Source organism: Hyla sarda, chromosome 3, assembly GCF_029499605.1.
Source record: "Hyla sarda isolate aHylSar1 chromosome 3, aHylSar1.hap1, whole genome shotgun sequence".
Taxonomy (NCBI): Eukaryota; Metazoa; Chordata; class Amphibia; order Anura; family Hylidae; genus Hyla; species Hyla sarda.
The window spans coordinates 74,276,077-74,293,269 of NC_079191.1; the positions used below are offsets into that span (position 1 = coordinate 74,276,077).

Below are 17,193 nucleotides of genomic sequence, written 5' to 3' on the forward strand. Positions count from 1 at the left end.
GAGTAGAGATGCGGGGGACGGGGAGTAGAGATGCGTAGGACGGGGAGTAGAGATGCGGGGGACGGGGAGTAGAGATGCATGGGACGGGGAGTAGAGATGCGGGGGACGGGGAGTAGAGATGCGTAGGACGGGGAGTAGAGATGCGTAGGACGGGGAGTAGAGATGCGGGGGACGGGGAGTAGAGATGCGGGGGACGGGGAGTAGAGATGCGTGGGACGGGGAGTAGAGATGCGGGGGACGGGGAGTAGAGATGCGGGGGACGGGGAGTAGAGATGCGTAGGACGGGGAGTAGAGATGCGGGGGACGGGGAGTAGAGATGCGTAGGACGGGGAGTAGAGATGCGTAGGACGGGGAGTAGAGCTGCGGGGGACGGGGAGTAGAGATGCGGGGGACGGGGTGTAGAGCTGCGGGCGTGGAGCGCTGGCGGGGACGCACACTGATGACAGCGCCATCGGGCATCGGGATCCCGATAGCGCTGTGGATCAACAGTAAATGTATATGAGGCAGCCGTATGAGCTGCGTACATGTGTGAACTTCTGTCGGGCCACAGAGGCCATGAGAGCTCCGTACAGCTTCAGCTATCACAGGGTGAGGAGATCCTCTCCCCGTGATAGCCAAACTGACACTGCTGTGCGCATCGATGCGTGACGTTTAAATATGTCACGTGACAAGAGAGAGCCAATAGGATGTGATGGAGGCGGACCATCTCATTCTATGGCAAATCTCATTCCACGGCAATGCACCGGGGCAGGGCTGCTGTGGCTGAACTCACTCAGCAGCTTCTCCATCTCCATTGTGCAAAGCGGCGGGGTTGGACTCAGGACAGTGGCGGTGGTGGTTGGACACACACGGTGGGCAGCGGCGGTGGTGGGACTCAGGACCCCAGGACAGGCAGGGGGAGAGAAGCGAGTGGCGGCGACGGTCTCTGGGCCCGCAAAAGCCGCTGCAGTTCACGGATTTAAAGCGCCTGCATTAAATCATTAATCTGCAGCAGAGCCGATACGATAACCTGAAAGTTCAAAAGTTATCGGTGTCCGCTCTACAAAATCAAAATCGGTCGATCCCAAGTTCACACTACGTGTTCCGAAAACGGCTGGGGGGGGGGGGGGGGTTGTGAAAACCGGACGCTCCCGTATCCCAGCCGGATCCGGCCTGAACCTCATTCATTTCAATGAGCCAACCGGAGTCAAATGCTGACTCCGGTCGGCTAATTTTTGCACTGTATACGGTTTTCTGACCAAACCTTAAACCATGTATACGTACGTATACTACGGTTTTACGTCCGGTTAAAGAACCGTATAAGGGGCAAAAATGAGCCGACCGGAGTCAGCGTTTTACTCCGGCTCATTTAAATTCATTAAATACGGGCCAGGTCGTATCCGCTTCCCGTATTGCCAAATCGTAGTGTGAACCGGCCCTAATCTTTCTTCTATACATGTTAAGGTCCTTTATCCTTTCCTGGTAAGTTTTATCCTTCAACCTATGTACTAGTTTAGTATCTTCTCTGTACTCTCTTCAGTGTATCTATATCCTTCTGGAGATACGGTCTTCAGTACTGCCCACAATACTCCAAGAGAGGTCTCTGTACAGTGTCATGAGCACTTCCCTCTTTCTACTGCTAATACCTCTCCCTATACACCCATGAGCACTTCCCTCTGTACTGTTAATACTTCTCCCTATACACGCATGAGCACTTCACTCTTTCTACTGCGAATACTTCTGCCTATACACCAATAAGTACTTCCCTTTCTACTGCTAACACCTCTCGCTATACACCCATGAGCACTTCCCTCTTTCTACTGCTAATACCTCTCCCTATACACCCATGAGCACTTCCCTCTTTCTACTGCTAACACTGCTCCCTATATGCCAATAAGCACTTCCCTCTCTACTGCTAATTCCTCTCCCTATATACCCATGAGCACTTCCCTCTTTCTACTGCTAATACCTTTCCCTATACACCCATGAGCACTTCACTCTTTATACTGCTAATACCTCTCCCTGTATACCCATGTGCACTTCCCTCTCTACAGCTAATACCTCTCCCTATATACCCATGAGCACTTCCCTCTTTCTACTGCTAATGCCTTTCCATATACACCCATGAGCACTTCACTCTTTATACTGCTAATACCTCTCCCTATATACCCATGTGCACTTCCCTCTCTACAGCTAATACCTCTCTCTATACACCCATGAGCACTTCCCTCTTTCTACTGCTAATACCTCTCCTTATGCACCCAAGCACTCTGCTAGTATTTACTGTCGCTCTATTACATTGTCTACCTCCCTTTAAATCCTCTAAAATGGTTACCTTCAAATGCAAGGAGTCAGACCCCCAGCGATCAGATTGTGATGTCACATATCGGACATTGATGGGCATTTCTGAGTATGGGAAAGAACCTCCGTGATTTAAATCTTTTAGAGAGGGTAGAGATTTGGGAGAAGTTTCTTACGATTAATAAGGATGAAAGAACGCCCAGCTGACTCTTTATTCAGTGGCATACAGGATGTGACTGAATAATATTTTTTTCCCTTGTAACCTTTGGTCTGTGATAGCTAACAATAGGAGATCTGAACTTGTTTTCCCAATGCCTGTTTAGCTATATGTTAAGATTATAAGACTGGCCGATTCCAAATAACAATAGAATCCCAGTGTGAACAGAGCTGTCACGATGCCGGCTGGCAGGTAGTGGATCCTCTGTGCCAGAGAGGGATTGGCGTGGACCGTGCTAGTGGATCGGTTCTAAGCCACTACTGGTTTTCACCAGAGCCCGCCGCAAAGCGGGATGGTCTTGCTGCGGCGGTAGTGACCAGGTCGTATCCACTAGCAACGGCTCAACCTCTCTGGCTGCTGAAGATAGGCGCGGTACAAGGGAGTAGACAGAAGCAAGGTCGGACGTAGCAGAAGGTCGGGGCAGGCAGCAAGGATCGTAGTCAGGGGCAACGGCAGGAGGTCTGGAACACAGGCTAGGAACACACAAGGAACGCTTTCACTGGCACAATGGCAACAAGATCCGGCAAGGAAGTGCAGGGGAAGTGAGGTGATATAGGGAAGTGCACAGGTGAAGACACTAATTGGAATCACTGCGCCAATCAGCGGCGCAGTGGCCCTTTAAATCGCAAAGACCCGGCGCGCGCGCGCCCTAGGGAGCGGGGCCGCGCGCGCCGGGACAGGACCGAGGGAGAGCGAGTCAGGTACGGGAGCCGGGGTGCGCATCGCGAGCGGGCGCTACCCGCATCGCGAATCGCATCCCGGCTGGCAGCGGAATCGCAGCGCCCCGGGTCAGTGGATCTGACCGGAGCGCTGCAGCGGGGAGAGTGAAGCGAGCGCTCCGGGGAGGAGCGGGGACCCGGAGCGCTCGGCGTAACAGTACCCCCCCCCTTGGGTCTCCCCCTCTTCTTAGAGCCTGAGAACCTGAGGAGCAGACTTTTGTCTAGGATGTTGTCCTCAGGTTCCCAGGATCTCTCTTCAGGACCACAACCCTCCCAGTCCACTAAAAAAAAAGTTTTCCCTCTGACCTTTTTGGAAGCTAAGATCTCTTTGACAGAGAAGATGTCCGAGGAGCCGGAAACAGGAGTGGGAGGAACAGATTTGGGAGAAAAACGGTTGAGGATGAGTGGTTTGAGAAGAGAGACGTGAAAGGCATTAGGGATACGAAGAGAAGGAGGAAGAAGAAGTTTATAAGAGACAGGATTAATTTGACACAAAATTTTGAAAGGACCAAGATAGCGTGGTCCCAACTTGTAGCTAGGGACACGGAAGCGGACATATTTAGCGGAGAGCCATACCTTGTCTCCAGGGGAAAAAACGGGAGGAGCTCTTCTTTTCTTATCCGCGAACTTCTTCATGCGTGATGAAGCCTGTAAGAGAGAATTTTGGGTCTCTCTCCATATGATGGAAAGGTCACGAGAAATTTCATCCACAGCGGGCAGACCAGAGGGCAAGGGGGTAGGGAGGGGGGGAAGAGGGTGACGGCCGTACACCACGAAAAATGGGGATTTGGAGGAAGATTCAGAGACCCTGAAGTTATACGAGAATTCGGCCCATGGAAGGAGATCTGCCCAGTCATCCTGGCGGGAGGAAACAAAATGTCGCAAATAATCACCCAAGATCTGGTTAATTCTTTCTACTTGTCCATTGGACTGGGGATGATATGCAGAAGAAAAATTTAATTTAATCTTGAGTTGTTTACAGAGAGCCCTCCAGAATTTAGACACGAATTGGACGCCTCTATCCGAGACAATCTGCGTAGGCAACCCGTGAAGACGAAAAATGTGTACAAAAAATTGTTTAGCCAACTGAGGCGCAGAAGGAAGACCAGGAAGAGGGATGAAATGTGCCATTTTGGAGAATCGATCAACGACCACCCAAATAACAGTGTTGCCACGGGAAGGGGGTAAATCAGTAATAAAATCCATACCAATCAGAGACCAAGGCTGTTCGGGGACAGGCAGGGGATGAAGAAAACCAGCGGGCTTCTGGCGAGGAGTCTTATCCCGGGCACAGATAGTGCAGGCTCGCACAAAGTCCACAACATCCGTCTCCAGAGTCGGCCACCAATAGAAGCGGGAGATGAGTTGCACAGATTTCTTGATGCCCGCATGACCTGCGAGATGGGAGGAGTGACCCCATTTGAGGATTCCGAGGCGTCGGCGTGGAGAAACAAAGGTCTTTCCTGGAGGAGTTTGCCTGATGGAGGCAGGAGAAGTGGAGATCAGGCAGTCAGGTGGAATGATGTGTTGCGGAGAGAGTTCAACTTCTGAGGCATCCGAGGAACGAGAGAGAGCATCGGCCCTAATGTTCTTATCGGCAGGACGAAAGTGAATCTCAAAATTAAATCGGGCAAAGAACAGAGACCACCGGGCCTGGCGAGGATTCAGCCGTTGGGCAGACTGGAGGTAGGAGAGGTTCTTGTGGTCGGTGTAGATAATAACAGGAAAACTTGATCCCTCCAGCAGATGCCTCCATTCCTCAAGTGCTAATTTAATGGCTAGAAGCTCTCGATCCCCGATGGAGTAGTTCCTCTCCGCTGGAGAGAAGGTCCTAGAGAAAAAACCACAAGTGACAGCATGCCCGGAAGAATTTTTTTGTAGAAGAACAGCTCCAGCTCCCACTGAGGAGGCATCAACCTCCAATAGGAAGGGTTTGGAAGGGTCAGGTCTGGAGAGCACGGGAGCCGAAGAAAAGGCAGACTTGAGTCGTTTAAAGGCGTCTTCTGCTTGAGGAGGCCAAGACTTGGGATCAGCATTTTTTTTGGTTAAAGCCACGATAGGAGCCACAACGGTAGAAAAATGTGGAATAAATTGCCTGTAATAATTGGCGAACCCCAAAAAGCGTTGGATAGCACGGAGTCCGGAGGGGCGTGGCCAATCTAAGACGGCAGAGAGTTTGTCTGGATCCATCTGTAGTCCCTGGCCAGAGACCAAATATCCTAGAAAAGGAAGAGATTGGCATTCAAACAGACATTTCTCAATTTTGGCATAGAGTTGATTGTCACGAAGTCTCTGAAGAACCATACGGACATGCTGGCGGTGTTCTTCTAGATTGGCAGAAAAAATTAGGATATCGTCCAGATATACAACAACACAGGAGTATAACAGATCACGAAAAATTTCATTAACAAAGTCTTGGAAGACGGCAGGGGCGTTGCACAGGCCAAAAGGCATGACCAGATACTCAAAGTGTCCATCTCTGGTGTTAAATGCCGTTTTCCACTCATCCCCCTCTCTGATGCGGATGAGGTTATAGGCGCCTCTTAAGTCCAATTTAGTAAAGATGTGGGCACCTTGGAGGCGATCAAAGAGTTCAGAGATGAGGGGTAAGGGGTAGCGGTTCTTAACCGTGATTTTATTAAGACCGCGGTAGTCAATGCAAGGACGTAGGGAGCCATCTTTTTTGGACACAAAGAAAAATCCGGCTCCGGCAGGAGAGGAGGATTTACGGATAAAGCCCTTTTTTAGATTCTCCTGGACGTATTCAGACATGGCAAGAGTCTCTGGGGCAGAGAGAGGATAAATTCTGCCCCGGGGTGGAGTAGTGCCCGGGAGGAGGTCGATAGGACAATCATAAGGCCTGTGAGGAGGTAGAGTCTCAGCTTGTTTTTTGCAGAAAACATCCGCGAAGTCCATATAGGCCTTAGGGAGACCGGTTACTGGAGGAACCACAGAGTTACGGCAAGGGTTACTGGGAACCGGTTTTAGACAGTTCTTGGAACAAGAGGACCCCCAACTCTTGATCTCCCCAGTGGACCAATCCAGGGTTGGGGAATGAAGTTGAAGCCAGGGAAGTCCAAGGAGAATTTCCGAGGTGCAATTGGGGAGGACCAAAAGTTCAATCCTCTCGTGATGAGATCCGATGCTCATAAGAAGGGGCTCCGTGCGGAAACGTATGGTACAGTCCAATCTTTCATTGTTTACACAATTGATGTAAAGGGGTCTGGCGAGACTGGTCACTGGGATGTTGAACTTGTTGACGAGAGAGGCCAAAATAAAATTTCCTGCAGATCCAGAGTCCAAGAAGGCCACAGTAGAGAAGGAGAAGGCAGAGGCAGACATCTGCACAGGCACAGTAAGACGTGGAGAAGCAGAGTAGACATCAAGGACTGTCTCACCTTTGTGCGGAGTCAGCATACGTCTTTCCAGGCGGGGAGGACGGATAGGACAATCCCTCAGGAAGTGTTCGGTACTAGCACAGTACAGGCAGAGGTTCTCCATACGGCGTCGTGTCCTCTCTTGAGGTGTCAGGCGAGACCGGTCGACCTGCATAGCCTCCACGGCGGGAGGCACAGGAACAGATTGCAGGGGACCAGAGGAGAGAGGAGCCGAGGAGAAGAAACGCCTCGTGCGAACAGAGTCCATATCTTGGCGGAGTTCCTGACGCCTTTCGGAAAAACGCATGTCAATGCGAGTGGCTAGGTGAATAAGTTCATGTAGATTAGCAGGAATTTCTCGTGCGGCCAGAACATCTTTAATGTTGCTGGATAGGCCTTTTTTAAAGGTCGCGCAGAGGGCCTCATTATTCCAGGATAATTCTGAAGCAAGAGTACGGAATTGTACGGCATACTCGCCAACGGAAGAATTACCCTGGACCAGGTTCAACAGGGCAGTCTCAGCAGAAGAGGCTCGGGCAGGTTCCTCAAAGACACTTCGGATTTCCGAGAAGAAGGAGTGTACAGAGGCAGTGACGGGGTCATTGCGGTCCCAGAGCGGTGTGGCCCAAGACAGGGCTTTTCCAGACAGAAGGCTGACTACGAAAGCCACCTTAGACCTTTCAGTGGGAAACAGGTCCGACATCATCTCCAGATGCAGGGAACATTGGGAAAGAAAGCCACGGCAAAACTTAGAGTCCCCATCAAATTTATCCGGCAAGGATAGGCGTAGACCAGGAGCGGCCACTCGCTGCGGAGGAGGTGCAGGAGCCGGTGGAGGAGATGACTGCTGAAGCTGTGGTAGTAACTGCTGTAGCATAACGGTCAGTTGAGACAGCTGTTGGCCTTGTTGCGCTATCTGTTGTGACTGCTGGGCGACCACCGTGGTAAGGTCAGCGACAACTGGCAGAGGAACTTCAGCGGGATCCATGGCCGGATCTACTGTCACGATGCCGGCTGGCAGGTAGTGGATCCTCTGTGCCAGAGAGGGATTGGCGTGGACCGTGCTAGTGGATCGGTTCTAAGCCACTACTGGTTTTCACCAGAGCCCGCCGCAAAGCGGGATGGTCTTGCTGCGGCGGTAGTGACCAGGTCGTATCCACTAGCAACGGCTCAACCTCTCTGGCTGCTGAAGATAGGCGCGGTACAAGGGAGTAGACAGAAGCAAGGTCGGACGTAGCAGAAGGTCGGGGCAGGCAGCAAGGATCGTAGTCAGGGGCAACGGCAGGAGGTCTGGAACACAGGCTAGGAACACACAAGGAACGCTTTCACTGGCACAATGGCAACAAGATCCGGCAAGGAAGTGCAGGGGAAGTGAGGTGATATAGGGAAGTACACAGGTGAAGACACTAATTGGAATCACTGCGCCAATCAGCGGCGCAGTGGCCCTTTAAATCGCAAAGACCCGGCGCGCGCGCGCCCTAGGGAGCGGGGCCGCGCGCGCCGGGACAGGACCGAGGGAGAGCGAGTCAGGTACGGGAGCCGGGGTGCGCATCGCGAGCGGGCGCTACCCGCATCGCGAATCGCATCCCGGCTGGCAGCGGAATCGCAGCGCCCCGGGTCAGTGGATCTGACCGGAGCGCTGCAGCGGGGAGAGTGAAGCGAGCGCTCCGGGGAGGAGCGGGGACCCGGAGCGCTCGGCGTAACAAGAGCTCAGTGTAGTTGGCTGTCTGTGCATGCTGGGAGTTGTAGTTTTGCAACAGCTGGGGCACCTTGATTGGGAAACACCGCTCTATACTTGCACCTAGATCTCTAGTCCTTGCTCTTTACTATTATAAAAAGAAAATGTATGATTTAATGCTGTCCAGCATACAGAATTTACTAAAAATTCATGAAACGCGTCAACTAAGATAAGCAGGTGCAGTGTATGGTCATTGGTAAGACAATACCGCCACCTGGTGGACATGTCATGTGCTGCAGTATAATTATTGCTCATGCTTACTGTACATAATACTGCACTACAATTAATATAATGTAATAATATTGTTCTTTCTGCATTTGACCTATTTCATCTGGATGTCAGTCAGTATGCATGTGCTCATATGTGCTCATACATGATATGTATATATGGATACAACATACATATTCACATTGACTGGATAATATTTTTGCTTCCGCCATATTGGATTTTTTTGTGTGCCAAATTTTTCCGAGTTTGGTGCCAAAATTGCAGATTTTGGTGCCAAATTTTACATTTCCGAAAATTCTGACAGAAGCATCTCTCGTAATATTCCATGATTACTAGTGCCCAGACAAGCGATAACTGTATAAATAAAACATTTCTAGGGCTTAAATGTGAGTTCAGATGGAGTGACCATGAAAAAAAAAAATATATATATATATATAATTCTTATATATATATATATATATATATATATATATATATATGTAATAATATTCTCCAATAATAATTATTTATTCAATAATTCTATATTTATTCAATAATTGATTAAATAACACCTTTTCCCCCCAAAAACTAAAGAAAAAAAAATCAAATAAAACCATTTCTGTGATTTCTACACTAGCAAAAAGCTGGTTTGAAATTTTTGATGTAAAATGGAAAACATGAAATTTACATAGCCACACCCACTTTTGCCAAACTGGTGTTACTAGTCTAAACCTTGATTCATTTTCATGTAAAACACTTTGGGGGACATTCTCAAAGAATGTTGCGCCAAAATTTTGACGCGAAAAGTATCAACCACATTTTTAAAGAGCTTTGTGCCGCGGTTTACACTGTTCACGTCAGTTTTGTAAAAATGGGCGTGTCCACGTATATCGTTTGCTTTACATGATATTTTCAAAGGGGTGAGAGTTCATTTTACATCAAAAATTTCACACCAGCTTTTTGATAGTGTAGAAATCACAGAAATGGTTGTAGTTTTATTTTTTTTATTTTTTTATTTGCTTTTTGGGGGGAAAAGGTGTTATTTAAGTAATCATTAAAAAAAGAAATAACTATTATTGAAAAATGTTATTAAAAAAAAATATATATATATATATTTTTTTTTTCCTGGTCACTGCACCTGCACTCAGATTTAAGCTCAGAAATGTTTTATTTATACATTTATCGCTTATCTGGGCTCTAGTAACCATGGGATTTTTCGTGAGATGTTTCTGCCAGAATTTTCTGGGATGTGAAATTTGGTGCAAAAAAATCCAATATGGCTGCAACGAAAAAAATTGGTGTGAAAAAAAGCAAAAGTGGTGCGAAAATGAATTTTCACATATTTTCATATTTTCAAAGCAGCACAAGAGACCTTTGAAAATGTGAGGAGAAAAGAAAAAGGTGTGAATAATATCGCTGGAAGAGAAATTACAGAAGTTTTTGAGAATCTCCCCCTTTGAACATCTGATATATGTGAAATTTTTGATATAAAGTGTTTTGAATATGACCCCAAATATGTCACATGGTCTCCAGGGGGCGTGATTTTGCTCAGTGGGTGGGTGGAGAGCATTACTTCAGTATATCCTTTCCATCAAACTAACCACCCACTCACTGCAGCATAGCCACACCCCCTGGAGAACATGTGATTTGTGACATTTTGTCTCTGGCCCCATGGAATGCTGGGAAAGGTCAGAGACAACAGTAAAATAAAAAGACTTGAACTACAGCATTTCAGGGTGTGGGTCCTGTGCATGAAAATGGAACAAATCGGTGCAAAGAGGTAATGAAAGAATATTACACAGTATTATAACTGGGCATTATAGGTTTAACCCCTTCAGGACGGAGCCCATTTTGGCCTTAAGGACCGGAGCGTTTTTTGCACATCTGACCACTGTCACTTTAAACATTAATAACTCTGGAATGCTTTTAGTTATCATTCTGATTCCGAGATTGTTTTTTCGTGACATATTCTACTTTAACATAGTGGTAAATTTTTGTCGATACTTGCATCATTTCTTGGTGAAAAATCCGTAAATTTGATGAAAAATTTGAAAATTTTGCATTTTTCTAACTTTGAAGCTCTCTGCTTGTAAGGAAAATGGATATTACGAATACATTTTTTTTTTGGTTCACATATACAATATGTCTACTTTATGTCTGCATCATAAAAGTGACGAGTTTTTACTTTTGGAAGACACCAGAGGGCTTCAACGGTCAGCAGCAATTTTCCAATTTTTCACAAAATTTTCAAACTCAGTATTTTTAAGGAACCAGTTCAGGTTTGAAGTGGATTTGAAGGGTCTTCATATTAGAAATACCCCATAAATGACCCCATTATAAAAACTACACCCCCAAAAGTATTCAATATGACATTCAGTCAGCGTTTTAACCCTTTAGGTGTTTCACAGGAATAGAAGCAAAGTGAAGGAGAAAATTCACAATCTTCATTTTTTACACTCACATGTTCTTGCAGACCCAATTTTTGAATTTTTACAAGGGGTAAAAGGACAAAATTTTTACTTGTATTTGTAGCCCAATTTCTCTCGAATAAGGACATACCTCATATGTCTATGTAAAGTGTTCGGCGGGCGCAGTAGAGGGCTCAGAAGGGAAGGAGCGACAAGGGGATTTTGGAGAGTACGTTTTTCTGAAATGGTTTTTGGGGGGCATGTTACCTTTAGGAAGCCCTTATGGTGCCAGAACAGCAAAAAAAAAACACATGGCATACCATTTTGGAAACTAGACCCCTCGGGGAATGTAACATGGGATAAAGTGAACCTTAATACCCCACAGGTGTTTCACGACTTTTGCAAATGTAAAAAAAAAAAAAAATTTTTTACCTAAAATGCTTGTTTTCCCCCAAAAAATGTATTTTTAAAAAGGGTAATAGCAGAAAATACCCGTAAAAATTTGAAGCCCAATTTCTCCCGATTCAGAAAACACCCCATATGGGGGTGAAAAGTGCTCTGCTGGTGCACTACAGGTCTCAGAAGAGAAGGAGTCACATTTGGCTTTTTGAACGCAAATTTTTCTCTGGGGGCATGCCGCATTTAGGAAGCCCCTATGGTGCCAGGACAGCAAAAAAAAAAAACCCACATGGCATACCATTTTGGAAACTAGACCCCTCGGGGAACGTAACAAGGGGTTAAGTGAACCTTTATACCCCACAGGTGTTTCACGACTTTTGCATATGTAAAAAAAAAAAAATTTTTTTTTACCTAAAATGCTTGTTTTCCCAAAAATTTTACATTTTTAAAAAGGGTAAAAGCAGAAAATACCCCCCAAAATATGTAACACAATTTCTCCCGAGTACGGCGATACCCCATATGTGGCCCTAAACTGTTGCCTTGAAATACGACAGGGCTCCAAAGTGAGAGCGCCATGCGCATTTGAGGCCTAAATTAGGGATTGCATAGGGGTGGACATAGGGGTATTCTACGCCAGTGATTCCAAAACAGGGTGCCTCCAGCTGTTGCAAAACTCCCAGCATGCCTGGACAGTCAACGGCTGTCCGACAATACTGGGAGTTGTTTTGCAACAGCTGTAGGCTCCGTTCTGGAAACAGTGGCGTACCAGACGTTTTTCATTTTTATTGGGGAGGGGAGGGGGGCTGTGTAGGGGTATGTGTATACGTAGTGTTTTTTACTTTTTATTTTATTTTTTGTGTTAGTGTAATGTAGTGTTTTTAGGGTACAGTCACACGGACGGGGGGTTCACAGTAGTTTCTCGCTGGCAATTTGAGCTGCAGCAGAAAGTTTGCGGCAGCTCAAACTTGCAGCCAGATACTTACTGTAATCCTCTGCCCATGTGAGTGTACCCTGTACGTTCACATTGTGGGGGGGGGACATCCAGCTGTTGCATAACTACAACTCCCAGCATGCCCGTTGGCTGTCGGTGACTGCTGAGAGTTGCAGTTTTGCAACAGCTGTAGGCACACTGGTTATGTATCACTGAGTTTGTGACCTAACTCAGTGTTTCACAACCAGTGTGCCTCCAGCTGTTGCAAAACTACAACTCCCAGCATGTACGGTGCATGGTGTACGGTGACTGCTGAGAGTTGTAGTTTGCAACAGCTGGAGGCACACCGGTTGTGAAACACTGAGTTAGGTAAAAAAAAAACTCTCAGTTTCACAACCAGTGTGCCTTCAGCTGTTGCAAAACTACAACTCTCAGCAGTCACCGACAGCCAACGGGCATGCTGGGAGTTGTAGTTATGCAACCAGCAGATGCACCACTACAACTCCCAGCATGCACTTTAGCTGTTTGTGCAAGCTGGGAGTTGTAGTTATACAACAGCTGAAGGTACACTTTTCCATAGAAAGAATGTGCCTCCAGCTGTTGCAAAACCATAAGTCCCAGCATGCCCATAAGGGAATGCTGGGAGTTGTGGTGGTCTGCCTCCTGCTGTTGCATAACTACAGCTCCCAGCATGCCCTTTTTGCATGCTGGGAGCTGTTGCTAAGCAACAGCAGGAGGCTGTCACTCACCTCCTGCTTCTGCTCCGGGACACAGGTCAGTCCCGCCGCCGCAGCTGCTCCTAGGGCCCCGATCCTAACAGGGGCGCCGGGGATCGGGGTCCCCAGCACCCGGGGTGCACGTCCCGCACCCGCTCACGTCCTCCAGAAGAGGGGCGGAGTGGGTGCGGGAGTGACACCCGCAGCAGGCGCCCTGATTGGTCGGCCGGTAATCCGGCCGACGAATCAGGGCGATCGTGAGGTGGCACCAGTGCCACCTCACCCCTGCAGGCTCTGGCTGTTCGGGGCCATCAGAGACGGCCCCGAACAGCCAGTAATTCCGGGTCACCGGGTCACTGGAGACCCGATTGACCCGTAATCGCCGCAGATCGCTGGACTGAATTGTCCAGCGATCTGCGGCGATCGCCGACATGGGGGGACATAATGACCCCCCTGGGCGATATGCCGGGATGCCTGCTGAACGATTTCAGCAGGCATCCGGCTCCGGTCCCCAACCGGCTAGCGGTGGGGGCCGGAATTCCCACGGGCGTATGGATACGCCCTCGGTCCTTAAGGACTCGGGATGCAGGGCGTATCCATATGCCCTATGTCCTGAAGAGGTTAAAGGGGTATTCCAGGAAAAAACTTTTTTTTATATATCAACTGGCTCCAGAAAGTTAAACAGATTTGTAAATTACTTCTATTAAAAAATCTTAATCCTTTCAATAATTATCAGCTATTGAGGTTGAGTTGTTGTTTTCTGTCAGGCAACAGTGCTCTCTGCTGACATCTCTGCTTGTCTCGGGAACTGCACAGAGTAGAATAGGTTTGCTATGGGGATTTGCTTCTAAACTGGGCGGTTCCCGAGACACGTGTCATCAGAGAGCAATTAGACAGAAAAGAACATCTCAACTTCAATAACTCATAAGTACTGAAAGTATGAAGATTTTTTAATAGAAGTAATTTACAAATCTGTTTAACTTTCTGGAGCCAGTTAATATATACAAAAAAGTTTTTTTTCCTGGATAACCCCTTTAAAGACTGAAGAAAAAATATTGTGGAATACCTCTTTAAATGTCTATAATTGTCCAAGATTTGGCAAATTATGGACGTGGATTTTCTTAATTTCAATTTGTATTTTTTTTTAGTCTTTCTTCGGAACGATATACTACCCTGTGTCCTCTCTTGCATCCAGCCAACGCACACTGACGATGCCAGGTTACGTTGCGAACCCCCATCAGTACCCATCTACGCCTCTTCTCGCACTGTCACAAAATGGCAGCCTCCTTCACAGTTTTAGGTTTCGTCCACGTAAGGATCTTATTGACTGGAGGCGTTTCAGTGCCATCGATGTGGACAGAGTGGCCTATGAGTTAGACATATCTACACTGCAAGAGACGGTCAGCACAGTGACCTTCTGTAATCTGGATAATGAAAAGTGTCCGTACTGTCAGCAGCCGGTGGACCCCGTGTTACTGAAAGTCCTTAAGCTTGCACAACTGACTATTGAATACCTTCTTCAGTGCCAGGAATTTCTCTGCAACAATGTCACCCAGTTAGAAGATCAGGTTCAGAAAGCTATCGGTGAACATCAGAAAACTAAGGAGGACATGGTCAAGCTAGGCGAGGAGTTAAGAAAGGTTAAGGAGGAGAACAAGATAAGGAAGAAGCTGTTCGAAGCCCAACAGACCATGTTCAAGGGCGACGTCAACAATTATCATAAAGTAATGATAAAAAGTTCTACAAACTCTTTAATAAGTGTATATGGATAACTGTGGGGAGAACTCGATTTCTTTTTTTCGTGATTTTGTGTTCTTCCACCCATAGTGCCAGCTATGTGATAAAGCCTTCATGACCTACTACCATCTCCAGGAGCATCATAAGCGCAGACACCCTGAAGCTGCAGAGCATGGTAAATTCCATACTAACTATGTAATATTTGTATGTTGTGCTGTATGTATCTCGGTGCAGCCCCCGGCATTCCGTGCTGGGTGCTGCCGCCAAGACGGGGATGTGACGTCACGGCCACGCCCCCTCCATTCATGTCTATGGGAGGGGGCATTGCATCCGTCATGCTCCCTCCCATAAACATGAATGGAGGGGGCGTGGTGTGACATCACTTGGGTGCGTGGCCATGACGTCAAGTCCCATCTTGGAGGCAGCGCCCACACAGAATGCCAGGATTGCACCGAGATCATGGGGGTCCCCAGCAGCGCGACCCCCGCGATTATACATCTTATCTCCTATCCTTTGGATAGGGGATAATATGTATAAACCCAGAATACCCCTTTAAATACAATAGTACTGAGTTCTGTCATTCATAACATATTGTCCCTCATATATTAAGAGTGGAGTGTAGTTTTCCTTGTAGGTTTCTTTCCATATGTTTCCATGGTATTTACTATTGTATCTTGCATTTGGCCATTTTCCCTACGTTTTGCTTTTTTTTTTTTACACATGTTCTGAGCTGTCTGGTTTTGCAGAGCTCAAATCCACCACATTTTATGTGGGAACATAAGTAACATGTAGGAACATTCGAAAATGTATTTTTTGGAGACACGCCCCTTTTCCCTGATGGCCACACCCCTTTGTAGGGTTTTCTGATGAAAGGGGTACTCTGGTGCTTCACACTACGCCCCCTCCATTCATGTCTATGGGAGGGGCGTGTCAGCCGGTACGCCCCCTCCCATAGACGTGAGTGGAGGGGGCGTGGCATGACATCTCGACCACTGCCGCAGGAACCCAGCATTTGTTTAGAATGCCGGGTGCTGCATGAGATCATGGGGGGACTGAGCAGCGGGACCCCCGCGATCAGACATCTTATCCCCTATTCAAAGCATAGGGGATAAGATGTCTAGCAGCAGAGTACCCCTTTAAAGTGGAGAGTTAATAGTTTTTTTTTTTGGTCCGAAGTTCTGGTATATGAAACATGCGACACAAAAAACCCTACAAAATCTACTTGAACAATCCTTAGTAAATGAGGCCCATTGTTTCATTAAAACCAAAATTCAAGTATATCAGAGAAATATCTAACCTGCTTAAGTTGGCAGGTCCTTTATTCAGAATATTAACTAGGTAAATTAAAGGGGTACTCCGGTGAAAAACTTTTTTTTTTTTTTTAAATCAACTGGTGTCAGAAAGTTAAACAGATTTGTAAAAAATCTTAATCCTTCCTGTACTTATTAGCTCCTGAATACTACAGCGGAAATTATTTTCTTTTTGAAACACAGAGCTGTCTGCTGACATCATGAGCACAGTGCTCTCTGCTGACATCTCTGTCCATTTTTGGAACTGTCCAGAACAGCATATGTTTGCTATGGGGATTTCCTTTTACTCTGGTCAGTTCCTAAAATGGACAGAGATGTCAGCAGAGAGCACTGTGCTCATGATGTCAGCAGACAGCTCTGTTTTTCAAACGGAAAATAATTTCCACTGTAGTATTCAGCAGCTAATAAGTACAGGAAGAATTAAGATTTTTTAATAGAAGTGATTTACAAATCTGTTTAACTTTCTGGCACCAGTTGATTTAAAAAAAAAAAGTTTTTCACTGGAGTACCCCTTTAAAGGGGTACTTCCGTGGAAAACTTTTTTTTTTTTTATCAACTGGTGCCAGAAAGTTAAACAGATTTGTAAATTACATCTATTAAAAAATCTTAATCTTTCCAATACTTTTTAGGTTCTGTATACTACAGAGGAAATGGTTTTCTTTTTGGAAGACAGAGCTCTCTGCTGACATCAGGAGCACAGTGCTCTCTGTTGACATCTCTGTCCATTTTAGGAACTGTCCAGAGCAGCATATGTTTGCTATGGGGATTTTCTCCTACTCTGGACAGTTCCTAAAATGGACAGAGATGTCAGCAGAGAGCACTGTGGTTATGATGTCAGCAGAGAGCTCTGTGTTCCAAAAAGAAAACCATTTCATCTGTAGTATTCAGCAGCTAATAAGTACTGGAAGGATTAAATTTTTTACTAGAAGTAATTTACAAATCTGTTTAACTTTCTGGCACCAGTTGATCAAAAAAAAAAAAAAGTTTCCACAGGAGTACCCCTTTAAATCAGATCAAGATTATTTTAAAGGAAAATTTCCCCCAGTTTTTTCAGAAAGAATTCCTTGTATCTGCCCATAAAGAGCATTATGCACAACTTAACTCTTTCAGTGAGACTGCTATACTATACTGGAGCAACAACACAATCACATACC

General features: G+C 46.6%; 1 protein-coding gene across 1 annotated transcript in view; it reads left to right on the forward strand.

The window, feature by feature from the left end:
• The window catches only part of DZIP1L (DAZ interacting zinc finger protein 1 like), an 86,440-nt gene that overhangs the window by 20,787 nt on the left and 48,460 nt on the right, over nt 1-17,193 (forward strand). The window contains exons 2-3 of the mRNA XM_056564353.1: nt 14,141-14,716; nt 14,820-14,904. Coding sequence (XP_056420328.1) covers nt 14,204-14,716; nt 14,820-14,904 — 598 coding nt within the window. The 5' untranslated portion in view covers nt 14,141-14,203. The remainder of the gene's footprint in view (nt 1-14,140; nt 14,717-14,819; nt 14,905-17,193) is intronic.